Here is an 18,365-nt window from a genome sequence, read left to right as displayed (position 1 = left end):
CCTGGAGGAAATGGTGAGGGAGCAGAGACGGTCAGGCACGGGCCTTTGCAGAAAGCCAGACCCTGCTGCTGGGCTGGGCGTGAGGAGCAGGTCCGCACAGCCTGAGCATCCTGCTGGGAGTGGGCATGACTGGGTGGCTCGGGCACTCGCTGACTCCCATAGCACGTCTGGTAAACCAGGGCTTGCTGTCTTTCAGAGATGGCTGGACTAAGCTGCCCAAGTGACTTTATAGATTTGGGGTCTGTGTGCTTTTGAGTATCTTATAAGGTAGTTGCCTTGGCTATTTACAGGCATAAAAAACAACTGGGAAACAAGGTCTGCAGCTGTAGCTTAAGTAAAATGCCTTGCTAAGCACCCTATTAGGATTTTAATCCCCAAATATCACCATATCACCGAGTTCTGTTCCATGGTGTGGCATTTTGTGTGTGCGTATTTAAGGCATGGGGAAAGTCAGGAATCGGGCACACCCCTGCAGCGGGGGGGTCCTCCAGAAAACCCAGCGATCGGCGGGTCCCAGGGCAGGTGGGTGCACATCCTCAGAGCCCCACGTCCCAGCCACTGACGGCTTCTCCCACATGCAAGCTCAATGAGTTTTACCTCCCAGGTTCAGAGAGTTGGGGGCAAATCTGCGTGAGATTTCCCCATCTTAAATCATGCCTCTTCTCCCCTCCTCACTGGTATCGGACAGTGTCTGAACGCTCCCCTTTGCCACCGCCGTGTCATCACTCTGAACGCCGAGCAGGGCAAGGGAGAAGCGGCACCTTTTGCGCCAGCCACCACGGCTGCTATCAGGGCTCAGGGTGTTTTACACGTGTTTTTTAAACCACGGATTTTTCTCAAAAAGGGGGTTTACTAAAGGGCCTGGAGCCTGCCCAGCCCCCTGCCTCCAGCCCCCTGCCTCCAGCCCCCTGCCTCGCTGCCAAGCAGAGGCACCCACCGCCCCAGCAAGGGTTACCGGTGGATCTGCCCGCGGGGTGGGCGCGGGGCTGAGTCACCGGCTGCCCGGCGGAGGAGGAGGCGGGTCTGGCCCTGGGGTGGCCGGCGGGGACGCAGGCAGGGTGGGCAGGGCGGCTGACGCGCCCTCCCCGTCCACGGGGGAGGACGTGATGCTCGCCCACGTGTCAGGGAGATTTAAAAAGTTTGGGCAGGGAGCGCGGGCATGCCCAGAAGAGCGGCTGGCAGGGAGGCAGCGCAGGGGACAGCGCGGGCATGGGAAACCTCTGCCACCAGCAGCCCCCCGCAGCCAGCCCCCAGCGCTGCCGGGGGAAGGCAGGGGACGGCGCGGCGCTGCCGGGGTCCCCGCTGCTCCTCCTCCTCCTCCTCGCCTCCTCGATGTCTGCTTGCAAAGGTGAGGAGCATCCCCCTCGCAACCCCCTCCTGCACTGCCAGCCCTGCAATTTTTTTTTTTTTTTGGGGGGGAGTGACCCCAGCAGCCTGCCAGCCTTGCGAGGGGGCTGCAAAGCGAGCCGCTGCCTGGTGCCGCTGCCTCGCTGCCTCGCCGGGCTGGGGTCAGACGCGGGGCTGGGAGAGATGCAGAGATGGGCAGGAGGTTGCAGCTGCTGGGCAGGGTTTCAGGGGTCGGTTTGGGGCGGCTTCCTCGTGTATCCCGGCAGGATTACCCTGTCCTGGCAAACCTGCACTCCAGCAACTTGGGGAAGCGGCTTTTGTTAAAAGCGATTTCATTTCAAATATAAGTTACTCTCATTTAAAAGCTAAGAAAAGAGAAACGAGATGTGTCATGGGATTGTAGGAAAATTTAGGACCCTCTGGAAGTCACTTAGCCCAACCTGAAGCAGTATTTATTGCATGAGGAATCCCTGGGGGTGGGGTTAAGTGGGAGAGGATAGAACTGCTGAGTTGCTTTAGGCATAGAGCTTGATTATCCTGGTTTAATTTGAAATGTTGTCTTACACCTGAAAGTTGCTATTTTTGTAGCAGGGAGTGCTTGTGAAATGAGCACAGCTAATGGGCTTTTTAACAAAACAGACTCTCTTTTCTATTCTGTTTTCCCACTCCAGATAGTTTAACTACTTATACCTTGTGAAGTAACATTACAAAATAAGTTGCTGTGCAAGGAATAGTTCTGTTTTGTTTGTATTATATGTGTGTAAGTGTGTGAGTTGCTTTCAACAGGAGATTTTGTTCAGATTCGTTGTGGTTTTTTAATATCAAGAATCAAAGAAATCTAAGTACAGTATACTGAATATTCTGTTTATTAAAAATAAATTCTGGGGATGGGGGGGGGGGGGGAAGGAGGGCAAGGAAGGGCAATGGCACACAGTATTTCATCATTGTTCTCACAGAAATGATTGCCAGGAGCTTGTGTAGGGAGAGTAGTGGAGAGAAGAGAAGATTTAAGAAGTGAATCCCAGGTTGAAAAGTGACTGAAATTGTGCATCTGGCATTCCGCTGCCTTGGAAGAAGTTGAGTTTTTAGAATTTGGCAGAATAGAAGGATGAGAGAACAAAGATATCGCGGACTGTCAATTTTGTAGGAGGATTTCCTCCTGTATGTTCCTTTTGAATAGGATTTCTTTCCTTGACAGCACCCTTTTTTTCCCCCCATGGGTATTTTGTGTATATTACAAGATAACTTACTGTTTCCCTGCGTGTGCCGTTGTGTGTAAATGTGTGTGTAAATGATTGAAGTCCCTAAGGGCTGCAGCACTGTTCCGGATGGGGTGATGGAGGGATGCCGCTCAGCATTGGGGGCACATAGTCCTAGGTGTGAGCACAAAACAGACGGGACTGCACATGAAATGAGAGTTTTGTGAATAAGTGGAGAAGGGTTAAGGAAACTTATGAGCTAGTGAAATAATTGCACCTCCTCTGTCCAAAAGTTTATGCTCCAGGCAAAAAAAAAAAAAAAGCAAGCTGTAATATTGAGGTGCTCTTGCCTGCTTCCCTAAGCTTTACAGGCTATTGGATTTCTTCTGCTCCCCCTGGAAAGCCTTGGGAACAAACAATGGCAGAAGCAGTGCTCAGAGACAGGCAGGCAAAGGTTTAATGGGGAAGGCGTGTTGATTTGAAGTGATGCCCAGTTCCACTCTTGGCAACCAGGATATCAGTTCCAAGCAATACTCCAATTTTAATATACTAATTTAAGAGTAGAAAACAAAGTAAGAGAATTGTAGCACCTTTAATTTATTTGGTGTTTTTCCTTGAACTAAAACAAACATACAAAACCCCAAATTTTTCATTGGAAAGCAGTTTTCTTGTTATGTGAACATCTCAGAGACTTCAAAAATATCCCACTTCTACATAGTGTGAAATTAAGAGCCGCTCTAATTTTTTTGGGGGGGAAACAAGCATCCAGAACAATTAGTCACCTTAAGTCTGTGGCAGTACCAAAATGTGGGTTTGAAATCCACCTCTTAATGCCTGGAACTAACTACTGTTGTAATTATTGTTGTTAGTGGTACATGTAAAACAAATGGAGATGATGGGCATTCATACCCTGCTCACCTGGCCATTCTAGCTAAGTCTACTTTCACCTCTTTTTTTGTTTAATTCGGTTCAATTCTTTGAAAAAATGTGACCACTGGTAATTATAGACTGTTTGGAAGGTTATAAAATCTCTATTAATCTGAGATCTTTAAGGACAGTGTATAAACTGGCCAGGTATGGCTCATGGGCAGCAGCTTTGGGCAGGGGGACAAATTAAATGACTTTGTAGGGTTTCCTACAGTGCTAGGATTGTACAGATAAACCACCACCCTCTCTAGCACCAATCGCCCTCCCAGGTGAGTTATAACAGATCCCCACATCAATACTCTTGTGTGGTCTCTAGTGTACTCATAATTCAGTGATGCTCTTTTCTATTATTTACAGAAACTCTGATAATACATTATTATTAGAAATATACTGCCAGATAAAATAACAGTGTGGAAAGGTGGATATTGTGGGTGCTGGGTCAGGAGGGACCCAGAGATAGTGAATTCCAGGTTTGTAGCCTGGGTGGGCAGAGAAGGAGAAAGGAGCTGCCCCCAAGCCAAGCACAGCATCACTGCAGCATTATGCAATTAATAACACATTCAATCTTATAAGGAACTGAGCTTTTCCACACCACATATCCCAGACAGAGGAAACAAAGCTAGTTATACATCTACTATCACCTCAGAAATGCCACATTCATGTAATGGGTATTATTCATATACAAACATACATTACATAGCACATGTTTAATTGTTTAACTGTAACATACAACAAAGCAAGAGGTAGGATCCAGATTCTCAACTTGCGATGCATGTGCTGGAGGCGAGCTGAGTTCTCAGAAAGCCTAAGGTTGTAGGCACTGGAATGTGTTTTCCTGAGCAGGTCTTAGCATTCGAGAGCTGCCACGAAAATTTTCTTGCCTGCTACTTATTGCTGAGAACCGACTAATCCTAGCCTGACCCCTGGTGAAAGCTGAGTAACTTCCACAGTGTTTATTGCTGAGAGATGTGAGTGTCCACATCTGCTGTGAACTTGTGATGAAGCCTCCTGCTCTGTTGCTGACATATAGCAGGCAGAAACTACTGGACAATGATAAGTGCGCTAGGTATCATATTGTGTTCAGAGTTTTTATTTAAATCACTGACATGGCTTACTTATAAAAATAACCTTTGCTGTACAGCATTGCTAAGCATGATTTGTGCTTCCAGGTGCACCGATGCCATCCCAAGCACTCAAGGCAGATCAGGATTTGCAGCTGTGGAAAGAGGTAAGCACCATCTGCACACTGCCATATGGTATACTCCATTTCTTCTGTGCCCATCCTTCCTACAGTCACACCCCACTCTCCAGTATTTCTCTTGCACAGAGTTCAGGTGCTTCTTCTTCCAGTCCTGCTTCTCCTGTACATCTCCTATCCTGACATCAGCGAAGAGGTGAAACATCTTATTTTCCAGATTTTCTGAACAGTTGCTCCAGGAGGATGTTGAGGCTGGGTGTCGAGATGTCGTTTGGGGAAAAGACTGTCTTGTCTCACTGGAGAGCTACGTTTCCAAACAGTTGTCATAAAACTGTCAATGACCAGGCAGTCACTGTCCCTGGAAGAAATACAGTGTCCCATCTGCTATTTTTATAGTCATACACGATATGCAGTAATTGTTTCAGTTCATTCAGTCTTACCTCTTGCCTCTTCTGTTCTGCACACAGGGCTGGGACGCTGTATTTAATCCTAACCTAGCCCCTCAGTTTACTAGGTAAAGGATAAGGTACTGTGTCAATTAGCCCCTCTAACATTTTGGTACTGATCTCTATCATAAGTTCCACTCTCATCTTTGAAATGAACATCTGTTTTGGCTCTAGGATGTGACACGTGTTAAAACGGGCTCTTCCCTGTCCTTTTGGAACAGATGGAGCAGCAGGGCATAACACGCAGAGACTGTTTAGCCTGCAACTCGCATGCCCTGGCATTGCTGTAACCCTCAGGTATTCTGTTGACATTTAATTTTTTAGCTTCTGATAACATTAGGAAGCAAGTAACTCACCAGGGGTACAGATGCAGAGTAAATTTCTTCCTATTGAGGCCATTACAGGAGACACTTCCCTTACTGTCAGCTCCCCTTAGTTCATTTTGGAAGCGTGGTCTCAAACACTAACATATTTCTAGACTGGCACTTGAACAAGCCCTGGTGATATTTATCTCCTGGGAAAAGGTGGTCTCTTGGGAAGTAAGGTCCTGATAGCTTTAAGGAGTTCAGGAAAATGCGTCATTTACATTCTGGATTGAAAAATGCTATTTTATACTTTTCTGCATTTATTGCTAAGATTTGCTATTTGTTAACATAAGATTAGCCCCTATGGCGACTGGAGGCAAAGGCAAAGTTCCTGTTGATTTCAGTGAAAAAAAAAAAGTATGCATAAGATACTAAATTCCATGTGTAAAATTACGTAGCGTAAGCAATATAAACCTTACTATTGTAGCAAGAATAATGCAGGACTGGAGAGGGTCTAAGGAAAGAGAATTAGATGCATAGCTATATACCCTAAATCGACCAGATTACAGAATCATACTAGTTCACCAGCACTTCTTGGACTGAAAAGAATCAGTTCTTCCCTGTTTGTTACTTTATTAGCAGATCATTCAGGAGAAGCCCTGCCTCTAAATTAACCTAGTATTTTCCAGGAATGATTCTGAGTTTATAAATATGGGAACTTTGTAACTAAGTAGTGTGTTGCTTTACTTGTCTCTCACATCCTTTTGTTTCTCTCTGTTATTTAACCAACCACAAACAACTCACAAGCTCCCACCCTCAGGCCACATTTCTGAGATAGGAGAGAAAAGTACTGAGAAGATGCTTCAAGGATGATGGAAACTATTTTTTAAAAGGGAATTAACAGAAACTGTGTCTTTTCCTCAGCCCTTGCTTCGTCCATGCAGGTTTTAGCTGAGAGAGACCTTGCCTTGCATTCTGTCGAACACAAAGCAGTCTCTGGCTTCTCCTGCTAGTGAATTATGGTAGTTCTTTAATAGTCACCTCTGACTACAAAACAAGCAAATAAACCAATAAAAAACAACAACAAAAATCCCTCAACAAGAAGAAACAGTAAATTTTTAACGTAGGCTTCCAAAATTACTTCAGCTTAATTTCTCTCCTTCACTACTGATTTCACCCTCTGTTTTCTTACTCTGAAAGTACTGAAGCTGAACTAATGTACCCAGAGACAAACAAATGCAAGATGAAGGGAAAAGAGAATGGGGAGGATGTGTTACCAACAAAAACTATTTGAAAGGGGAATTCTGTGAGCTATTAGCTTTCCACTGTCTCTGCTAATGTTTTCTCGTAGATTGCCTCTGGAGAAATGAATCATTTCTTGTCTCGAAGTACTCAGATATGCATTATTTGTTTATTGCTTTTTTCATTTAATGCTTTCATTGCTAAAGAGTGCTGTTTAGGGCTTTTTACCTATAATAAAATCATAAGACCCATTGTATTGTCTACTCTTTATTTTAAAAAAAACAACATTTTTTGTGCAGTCTATGAACTAGATGATTGGCAAAGCTTTTTGGCATCTAGATAAACAGTATTAAATATTCAATGGAAGAAGTGCTTACCAATTCTGGTTGCTATTGATACAATTTTAAAGTTATATAATGAAAAGTTAATCCTCTTTTTTTCATTATTATTAAACTTTGCCACTTCAGGAGTACTGGAGATTTTTTTTTTTCCTTACAGAATACTTTGAGCTTTCAGCGCTGGTAATATTACTTCCATGAATTCAAATGTCTCTTATTCCATTTCTTCTTCTCCCCAGTTAATAACTCTGCTAAAAAAGATTCAGTAGTATGGGATTATTTCATCTTGGAAAAGAGACAACAGAAATAGGATGTGATTAATTGTCTACACAAGGTCATGAACAGAAGGGAGACGATGGGTAGGAATCACTTATTCACTACTTCTTCCAAGAGAAGATCGTGATAGCACTGAATGAAGCTAGCTTTGAAAAGACTGATCAAGACAAACAGAAGTGGTATTTCACACAGTGTTTAGGAAACCCTTACCACAGGACATTGTGGATGCTAAAAGTTTACAATGGTTGAGAGAGAGATTGGTCAAATTTACAGCACAGAAACCCACTGTGGTTGGAGAGCATGGGTTTTACTAGACCACTGGTCTCTTCTTAGGCTCTTCCCTGGGTGCCAATGTACAGCCATTTTTGGAGATAAGATGCAGAGCTAAACGGACATTTGTGTTGATCCAGATGAAATGGCTGGTGGGGATTGGGGCTTCTTGGTTTGGTTTGTGGATATTTTGTTTTGTTTTGTGTCTATCTGTGTAACATTCCATTCTGTGCTGACATGTCTAACTTCAACACCAATGACTTCCTCCACAGTGCTCTTTGAGTTTAGATTCCTTGAAATATGTTGAATATATCTCTTACTAGCATTGTGATTTGGGAACCACCTCCTTTAAAGAAAATCTTGTAAGGCTCCTCATTTGCCAAAGAAATCACTGCAAACCTGGGATATTGGCTGCTTGGTGACTCACACAATGACCGGCATGCATAAGACGTGCTGACACATATCATAATCACGCAAGAGATGTGTGTGTCATACACCTGCAGGGATGCTGGAATCCAACTGGAAGAGTGGTGTTTGAGGGCTGCTCTTTGAATCACTTGCTTTCGTTTTGTCATTTTCTTTGCAGTTTTGTGTAATCCAAAGATATCACAGAAGAGATGTAAGTTCATAGTCCATACCCCAGGTGCTTAAAATCATAATTTAAAACATGACTTAGTCTGAGAAGGCTATAAATAGGAGGGACGTGAGTGGAGTAAGAGAATAAAGGATCCAGATATGTATGTGTTTGTTGTGATCAAACAAGTATAAATTTGTTTATTTGGTTAAGGGTTTTTTTTTCCCTTGAATACAAAATATTTCATGAATGTACCTATAAGAATTCCTTATGGTCGGCAAGCTTGCCATACCTTTGGCTGCACTGAACTGTTTTTGAAAATATACGCATTTCACTTGTTTTTATTAATCTGACTTCTTAAAAATGACTCTGTGAACTTTTACAGATAGACGATGCATGTTCTGCCTACCTGTCCACAGATTCTCAGCCTCAGGTGAGTCAGATAGAGGTTACTTTATTATTTTGATACTATTTGTTATATGCAGTAGGATTGGAAGTGTGATACCTGAGTTCATGTTTTGTTTGCATTAGGTGTCCAGTGCGCTGGAAGAACTTTGTTTTCTGGTTGTGGGATTTCTCCAGAAACCACAGGTAACCCACATGAAAGACTACTTAGCATTTCTGAAGCCTGATCTCTCATTGTGCCAGTGTCTACTGAGGACCCAGTATCTGAAGTGTCACTCAGTGCTGGAAGCAGTACTATCAGTTCTTACTCTGAAATGCTATGTGTCCTAACCCAACACCTATTAAAGACAACAGGGAGACTCCAGTGTTTGGAAAACAATCTCCAGGTTGGATACAAGGTTTCAGGTGTTTTTATTGCTCTAGATTAGAAAAATTATGAGAATGGAGAAAGAAATTTACTTATGGGAGTCTAGGGATATACAAAGGAGCATCCGCTAAACCCATCTACTCTTTTTGTGGTGAGTAATCAATGCTCTCCTCAGTTTGAAAAGAGTGGTTACACTGACAAGCAAAGACATGTAATACATCTGTCAAGGAAGGACGATATTCCAAGCCAGTATAGTTTATAATGTAATCAAATTGGAAAGTTTATAATGTAATCAAAATTGCCCATTGCTCTTTTTTTTTAACAAATAAAAGTTTCTCTACTGATTATTATTCCTACAGGGTTTAGATGAAAAAGACAACACCAAAAGGGTAAGATTTCTATGTATGTTTTGTGATCACATTAAAATTGTCAAGAAAATCATAACACCCTTGCCCTGTTTTGTAGTAAAACCCCACTTTTAATTTTTTTGAACAGTTCTTATTTCATTATTCTAAGATTCATGACTCAGGCAACTCAGACACTATGGTAAGTGGCATAGCACCTCCTTGTGAGTACATGCGTGCTTGTACGTAAAAACAAGGTAATGTTCCTTTTTGCAGTAGTATGTCCAACTGTATAGCAAGCTCAGAACTGGCAGTTTCATGTTTAAGATATAGAATGTGTTTAATAACATGGGAGAGGATCATCAATACTGTCCAAGTGTGCAAAAAAATGACCAAACACTCATAGAATCCCAACTGCATCTTAATCTTGTAGTTACAACATTTAAGAATAAGATCAGATGCTTGTTTCTGGTACTGGAACATAACATATGCAGTGAAACAATGTGGATTTAGAGAAGCTGAGAACATGACCATAAATATCAAGAACTCTTAATGAATTTTTATTATTTATTAACTAAATGGTATGTATTTATTTGTGCATGTCATAAATACGTATCAGGCAAAATAGTATTTAAGTCTCACTCAGACTTTGGATTATATTTTAAATGAAAAATATGATTTTAAAAATAGCCTAGTATTGTTGCTATAAAAATATTCTCATAAGCCAAACTACATGTGATCCATTCTTGCTTTTAAAGTGCAAACACAATCTGTTATTTCTGTGCATCTATGTGTTTTCTCTGTGCACGATAGGATTTTGAGAAAGCTAAACATATTCATTTTTTCTCATTTCTTAACAATCATTCTTATACGTTAATGTTCTTTTTTGCCTTGTTCTTTAAATTTCTTCACAAATATGTGGTATATTTCCTAGGAAGTGATATTGACGATATAGGGGTCAGTGTTTTCATGATAATGCTGCTCTGGAGGTTTAATGGTAATCGGGGCCCAGTGAAATGAACTATTTCTGCTGCTGCTCCTGCTTAAGAGGTTACTGCATCCCCCTTTGCCCCCATCCTGAACACCTTTGCCCCTGCCTGCCCCCAGAGATTACTGCTTTCTCACTTCTGGTTTAGCTGTCTATTTTCTAGTGCAGTTCTGAGAGATACTAACTTAGGTGAGATCCATCATTCTTTGGCTTTATTAACCTCTCTCCACTGACTGCAAGACAGAGCCCAAGCGGCCAGCTGGGATGCCCTTTAACTCCTCCACTACACATCAGACCTCTACTTTTTTAGCTATTATGATACCACATTGCCTACCTTCATCAGAGAGTGCAAAATTGGCTCCAAGTAGGCAAGTTAATTTTACCTCTTAAGTACATTAACACTTCAGTAACTCTAGTTATTCCATATATTATAATTCTCTTCATTGTATTACTTTTCTAAGAAGTATTGTATCAAAAATGCATTATTTTTTAAATTACGTTTACCTGAGTTGAAGGTTTAAATTGGTTGATGGAACATAGGTTTTTCTACTTCATTTCTCACTGTGGACCTCTCTTCACAAGCCCACATAGTTGTGTTTTGCCAGGGGGGCACTTACGCTGCACACAATGCCACTGTGCTTAACCACGCTGTCTGCAAGTATAAAGTCTTGTTCAACACAAGGAATTTCATGATTGGAGCTTGTCTTTTAGGTAGACTGACCAGTGCCGTGGTTACAAATTTGACTTGAGAATGGATCCCTCCTGCACACTGTTTTCTAGGGAAAAAAAAAAAAAAAAAATCTTGCTGCAATTTAGGTTATTTTGAAGTAAAATGAACTTTTCAGTACAATGGAGATTGAAGCTGCTAACTTCCATAGTAGATAATTGTAGAAACGTTAGTAGGAGTACTGTATGGAAATATTCTCTGTACCACTCACAGAGGCTGATCAAAGTCTGAATAATTGCAATTGCCTTGGCAAGAAGTCTGTAAACAGTTCTGAACATTCAATGAGTAAAGGTGAGGACTCATAGCTTTTCCCTCCATCACTCCGTGAGTCACATTCATAATGTAAATATAAATGTTGATACCTGTTGGTTGTCAAGTCCGAATGTTAAAAAAATAAGTTTCTCAATTAACATCTTCAGTCCTTTTTTGGTGCATGTTTGGTCCATAAGCCAATACTGTGGGAAGAGACTTTTTTTGCATCATAAGGTCCGAATTTCATTGTTGCTCATGTGTCTGTGTTCGTGTCCTCTCAGTCGTCTGTCCTGCATCCTTTGCTGCAACTTGTTCCCCAGCTTAATGAGAGAAGACTGAAGAGATACAAAGTGGACGTATGTAATCTTAAACTCTGCATGCTTGCATTCTCACACTTTGTGATTCATTAGCTCTTCTAAAAATGTCCTTGTAGACCTTTCTGCTCATAACATTTTTATTTTCAAGATTTAATATCACACTAGTGTATTTTCATTAAAAATGTGAGGTTTTTATATTCTTAAATTAGTGAAAAATAATCCTGCTGGTTATTTAGCATTTAAAACCAAAAACCACTAAAGTAATATATGCCTAACACAGAACAGTGGTAGAATACAAAGCCTATGTATCAAAATGGATCTGTTAGTTCTTTTATAAAAAGAAAAATACTTTACATTTTATCTGTACCGTTATATTTCAGTTGAGTTATATATGGGGGGACGGGATGGAGGGGTGTCTTTTATCCCCCCATTTGGAATTCAAACCATATCTACTCCTTAAACATATATTATTTATGACTTAGAGTGCTAAGAATTTCCAAGTACTTTATAGGCAATTTACTGTTCAACTTAAGGTGCAGATAAGAAAGTTCTCTGTGGAATTAATTTTCCATAGGAAAATAGTGTGTTTTGCAACAAAAGTTTCACATAGAAAGATATAGCTCCATTGTTTCCAAAATATAATAAAATTTGGGTATATTTGCTGCAAATGCAATTTCAAATTTCAAAAATCAAAAAGCAGATGGATAGAAATGTCTATCCCTTTAACAGAGCTATAGGGAGAAGAGAAAAATGCAGTCTGATATATAAGAATCTTCCTCTATAAGAATACTGAAGATTTCTGTATAATAAAGTGTAACAAAATCTAAGATCCAGATTCTTCCTGTTTTACATTGACTTCAGCTTGGTTATTCCTTAGATTCATTGATATAATTCCTTATGTCCACTGATACACAAGTTAAATTGGGTGTACCAATGTGATACTTAAAACTTAGACAGTAGCATCCCCATAAGTAGGACTTTTCCTTTATTAATCCAGATAAAGACTGTGTTGTTAACTCCCAAATTTTCAATGAACTCTTAATCCTATGATTATGTATGTCAGCTTTCATCTAGTCATGGTTGTGGTTGGTAATACTACCTACACCTCTCTTTGGATCACTGCATAATCCCAACTATATGCCCTGAATCACACTTTTCTTATCCAGTGACAGAACTTGGCCACATGTAAGAACTTAAAGAGTTGGTACATCTTCTCATGGACTAAAATTGTCATGAAAATTTTAACCCACTGCATATCTGAAAGGAAAATACTGGTTAAAATTTACCTTCTGTGATAACATTGATGTGAACTGTGTTTATGCTAGTGGACCTATTAACTGGCAAAGAATATTCTTGTAATTGCTCTTTCTGCTTTTAAATGAACATACGTATCAACTAAGACAAAGAATGGGAAGAAAAGCATAAATGCAAGAACACAAAATTGCTGTAAGTGAAAACAATCTGCCTTTTAAATCCAATAAAGTCCTTTTGCTAGAATACTTTAATAGCTTGAATTTACTTCCACTGAGGTTGATGGCATAGTTAATGGAAATAGAATACATTAATTAATAGGCAATAACCTAAAATTTGTAGCATATTTGGCATATTCCAACATATTTCAGCCTCTTCATGGCAGTTTTATTTTTAGTGGGCTCAAAAAAGTAATTATAAGGATATTTTCCCAAGTAATAATAATACCAAACTCTACAGAGTACATCAGTCAGATCACTTGTCTTTATATATATATTTAGAAAGTCACTATACTTATAACAAGTCACAAATTAAATTTAATACATTGTTTCTGTTTAAGAGCTCTCAAGCCATCATGTGACAAACAATTTAAAGACTTATTTTTTTACATCAAAGAAACATCAAAGTCCATTCTCTACAAATCCTTAGGAAAAAAATTAAAAAGTATACTAGCTATCTGATATGAAAATACCTTTTTTTAGGATAGTGTTTGGAAATATTTATTCCAAAGGAAATTAAAAAACCAGACAAATGCTATAGTGTTTGGGAATAAGCCCAGAGCAGGCTGATATAACTTTGTGGCAAAAGGCAAACATTTTATCAAGCTTCTTTTTGTAAGGCACCTTATTTTCGTCAGATTTTTAAAGTAGAAATGAATGAATGATGATGAGTATTATGTGTTTCCTTAGTCATCTTTTCAAGTGGCTAATTTTTAAAACATCTATCTCCTATTATTTGTATTATTATACTCTTAACTAGTGGTATATGGAAATAGCAACAGTTAGAATTCCAACCATTCCACACTGTGATAAGTAGTAGTCTTTAATTTGCAATTGTGATGTTACGCATTATGAAGTAATGACATGGCCAACACTTACAGAATACAGACATTTTAAAATACTCATATAAATCTAAGGAAACAATGAAAACAGCTCTAAATGGAATTGCATTTTATAGAAAGCAACTTTTTTGATTTCCTGTTCTCAATTTCTGCTGTGAATACCAGTCACCTTGTTAAAGGTGTTATTTACTCCTGTACAGTGCATAAACACCAGATGTTTACAAAGTACTAGCATCTTCTGGAATCAATTTCCTTTGCAGACTCTTTTGGTTTTAGTATTTTCGCATGCACCTTATTTGTTTTAATGTCATAATGAATCTTTGAAATCCATCCATATTACGCTTATCATATTTGTTCATATGGCAGATTTCAGCGTATTTTAGTATAAGAGTTTAAAATCCTCTCTAAATGTTATTGCTGAGGGCCATATCAGTTTATAAGAAAATTAAGAAAATACTGAAATAACCTGCCATCAATAACAAAAGTAGTGTAATTATTCCCTGAATGTGAGAAAGCTATAAATCTATCTTTCCAAGAGACATTACCAGATGGGCTGATAGGGAAATGGCATAGGTAAACTAAAGCCAGTAGAGGATCAGAGCAGCCCTGCCCGAGATGTGCAGAGGAACTCCGGTCCCCCACGGAGCAGGAAGCCCCCATGTTCCTGTGGGCTGCCCACCTTTGGTTGGACTATCCGACTCTGGTGTCACAGAATGTGCTTCAGGAAGGGTTAGCTTGCTGCTATTTTTTTTTTTTTTCCTAATACTGGAAAGAAAACCAGAACCTGCTATACTTAAACACACCCACCTCTCTCCCCGACCAGACAAGGAATTGAAAAGGTGGATGGGTGAAGGAGGAAACATGCTTTATTAAATTTATTCTTTCTTCCCCGTTTGGACTGACACCAGATTTTGTCATTAATTTGATTCCTCTTGAGCTCCATCTTGGCTGATATAATATGATCTAAGAAGAAGCAAGAGCACTTTGTTGGCAAGTCAATCTAAGAGATTGAACAAGAGAACTTTGCGAGGGCAGGCATTAAACTCTAAATAAACATACTTCATGAGTACATATGTTTCTGTATACATATATACATGCAGGTTTGTGAATATACATGAATGTACACTACAGCATGTATTAGTTATTTTTTTAATATCTCCAAACCCTTGGAAGTTTAGAAGGCAGGGGCTACAATGAAGACAGTTTTTAGCTTCAGTTGTTTTCTAATACCAACCTTCTGACATGAAACCAGACAAGGAAACTACATCAAGAGGTGTCTGGTTGTAAGTAGAGAATGACATATTAACATGTTAAAACTTCATAAAATAAATCATAATTCTGTATTAGTAATTGTAGTCTTGAGTCCTTTTGTGCTCTAGATCAATTTCCTATTTAATTTCTGTTTTTATTTTTGTTCACATATTGAATAGAAAAAGTAGAAAAATAATGAAATATAAATATGGTAAGACACTCCAATGGCAATGTACAAGACTCCATTAACAGATAAATTTTTAGCCTTTTTAAATACAAAAAGATTATAGTATTGAATGGATTATAGATCTGAGATGGGTATTTCAAACCAGGTAATGCTAGAATGAGGTGGACAATATAAATAAAAATAATCAAAATGTTATACGTACAGCAGGGAAACCAGGTATAATGGTATACCTGATGAATTGAAGTCAAAATTAAAAGCAAGACTCGAAAACGACATGTAGTTTAAACCCTACTTCCTTTGAAAGCTTCCCTGGATTGAAGCTACTCCTGTGTTTGGAAATGATGGGAGCCATCCTGTTTTACACAGTTCATCCAGCATTAGAACAGAGCACGAAGTGCTGTCTTTCTATGACAGCTCAGGTTATGATCATTACCCAAGAGATCACATGACCCCAGTTTTTAATTGAGAAATACCATCATTGCCAAATAAATTCCATCTAAATGTTATGTTCTGGTAAGCACAAGATTTGAACTATTTTGTTTCTCAATTGGCCTGTCCCCGCACCTGCAGGACAGACACGTCACTTATATATCTGATATTAACACAAGCAATTAAAATACTGTGATTAAGCTTATGTATTCTCTAATCATGAAGATCTCATTAAAGCAACTGGATACTTCATGCTTTGTACTTGTTACATTTAAATGGAATTTCTATTTTCTTCATTGTTCCTTCCCCGCCCCCTGGCCCTTTCTGTATGGATCAGTAGACAGTTGTTTCTCAATGCGTGCAGCATGGACATGATAGAGTATCATAAGCACTGGTCTTTTCTTTGGGAGTTAATCTGAGAAGGGTGATCATGATACACCTGTGGGAACAGTCTGGGATCTCATTCCTGGGAGAAGCCCAAGTATTTCTGATATTTAAGAATTGTTGTCTTTCTGTGAGGTGCAAAGACCAACTCTACTTTGCCCGTAGAGACTCCACTACCACAAAGACGCTTTAGTTGTGTCTGGGTAATGAAACCTGGAAAGTTGAAGGCAAAGGCTGCTTACCATTACTGGTACCGTTCTAAAGCAATCTGAACTGAGCCAAAACTTGACATGGAATTTGGCCCTCATTCACATGTTTTCTGCTATTTCTACATGACAACATGAACTTCTTGTTACTGACATGGAGAAATATACATAAAGCATGCCTTAAGGCATGTATAGTAGTAGTGAAGAAATACTTTTAATAAGTACATAAACAACCTCTCTGTATGGATTCATTTACAAGAGCAGATATGATTTAGAATACCTTTTTTCAGGAAGAACTTCAAGGACCTGGAGGGATTCAAAGTAGAGGCTACTTTTTCTACAGGGTATGGTTTGTTTGACTTTTTTTCTTTTCATTTCGTTATGAGTGTTACAAACCAAAAAGTAGAGAAACCAGCGAATTACAGTAAGAATTACTGTAACTGAGGAAACTTTTTTCAGGAAGAGCATGCCACCGTATAGAAATACTCAAGATCTGCTCCAGACATTTTCTTTGATTAAAATAAAGGCATAGGAGGAAGTTTTTGTATGCATCTTAATGTTTGTACATACATGATACCATCCTATGTCTTAATAAGTCGTTGGTTATTATGTATATAATACTTGGAGAAAGTTCTTGAAAATAGGTCATCTTGGGCAGTCCTTCAAAGCATTGTTCAGTGTGGTACGTTTGCATTTGATATAAATACAATTCCATGCTTGCATATTGTACCAAAACAGATACTGGGCCTGACCTTCCTGGTTTCCTTGTGTTTTGACCAGGAAGATTAGAAACTAGAAACAGAAATTCTCATGAGAATGACACTACTCTGTTCATCATTGATGCTATAGAGCCTTTTTATGACATTTTTGCAAAATTGCGCAAGTTAAAGATGGCAAGTCAGACTTAATAATAATTCTCTTGATTTTGGTTAATCTTTTTTTCTATTGAAATAAGAAAGTGGCTAATTAAAAGAAGGCAAGTATGTATAGTTATATTTCTCATATATCAGGATTCAATCTTTAGAGTTCTTATGACAGGCCAAAGTTGTGGGTAATATTATCATTGATGCATTCATGATGCCAGAGTGAAAAGCAAATTCTTATTAAGCTCAGCAAGAGATTTTTTATCAGCTTTAGTAGACATTTTATCAAGTTCCTTGATAGCGCAAAATATTTCTGAAATGACCATGGTGAAAATGGAGAAACTCTTTGCCTATGTTAAAGGACACAGTCTAAAAGTAAAATCATTGAGTGACATATATTTCTGTGTTAACTACAACAAACACTTACAGTGCAATAACAACAACAATCTGGAAGCACATCTTAAGAAAATGAAAAAAGAATGAGGGATAATGGTCTCTTAGAGTGACTTCTTGTGGCTCTCTCCCCCTTATCAAATCATACAAGATGGGCATAATTAATTCTTCAATCTGTATACGGTAAGTTTTACTGTATAATTCTCCTGCAGAGGTGGATATACATTAAACAATAACTAGTCTCAGGTTTATCTTTAATGATGATCACATTGACAGAACTGAGACATTTCCCAATTTCTATACATACCAAGTTGGGTGGGGCTTTGTTACTGAAACCAGTCAGTTTTATAGAGCGCTTATGGATATTTGTCTTTCAGCCACGCAATGGAAGGAGATCAGTGGATTTTCGCTAAGGAGGTATTTATTTAATGCTTTTAATCACAATCTATATTTTAATTAGTTTATTTTTACACAAATAGGGCACAACATTTATGTTGAGGAGTAGTCTCAGAAAGCCTTTAACTGTTTTGTCAACTTAAATTTCTGCAGACAAGCTTCTCCCAGATGTGCTAAATTCACGTCACTTCAGGTGAAGTGAATAGAAGCTGTAGGTACTTGGTTCCTAGAACTGAGAACTCAGAGCTGTTTCAGGCAGCAAGAAATGGAAAATATCCTGATCTGTAAACAATTTGGAAAGTTTACAATGATGATAAGCGTATGTCAGGAAGAACTGATTCAACTACCTGTCAAACACATACTAACATCCTGGGGGTAATCCCCCTGTTCTTACACAGAAAAAAACCTCACACTGAAACTAAG

At 39.2% G+C, this 18,365-nt stretch overlaps 1 protein-coding gene across 1 annotated transcript; it reads left to right on the top strand.

The window, feature by feature from the left end:
- Positions 1–1,209: 1,209 nt before the first annotated feature.
- Positions 1,210–17,959, top strand: NMU (neuromedin U). The gene is made up of 9 exons (XM_072863136.1): positions 1,210–1,348; positions 4,643–4,701; positions 8,508–8,555; positions 8,654–8,713; positions 9,254–9,283; positions 9,390–9,440; positions 11,487–11,561; positions 16,581–16,634; positions 17,924–17,959. Exons 1-9 carry the CDS (start codon positions 1,210–1,212, stop codon positions 17,957–17,959), a joined length of 552 nt encoding a protein of 183 aa, XP_072719237.1.
- The last annotated feature ends 406 nt before the right edge of the window (positions 17,960–18,365 follow it).

The sequence above is a fragment of the Ciconia boyciana genome, chromosome 5, assembly GCF_034638445.1.
Source record: "Ciconia boyciana chromosome 5, ASM3463844v1, whole genome shotgun sequence".
Classification (NCBI taxonomy): Eukaryota; Metazoa; Chordata; class Aves; order Ciconiiformes; family Ciconiidae; genus Ciconia; species Ciconia boyciana.
Note: the sequence above shows the minus strand (reverse complement) of the source record. Positions and strands in the feature narration are given on the sequence as shown.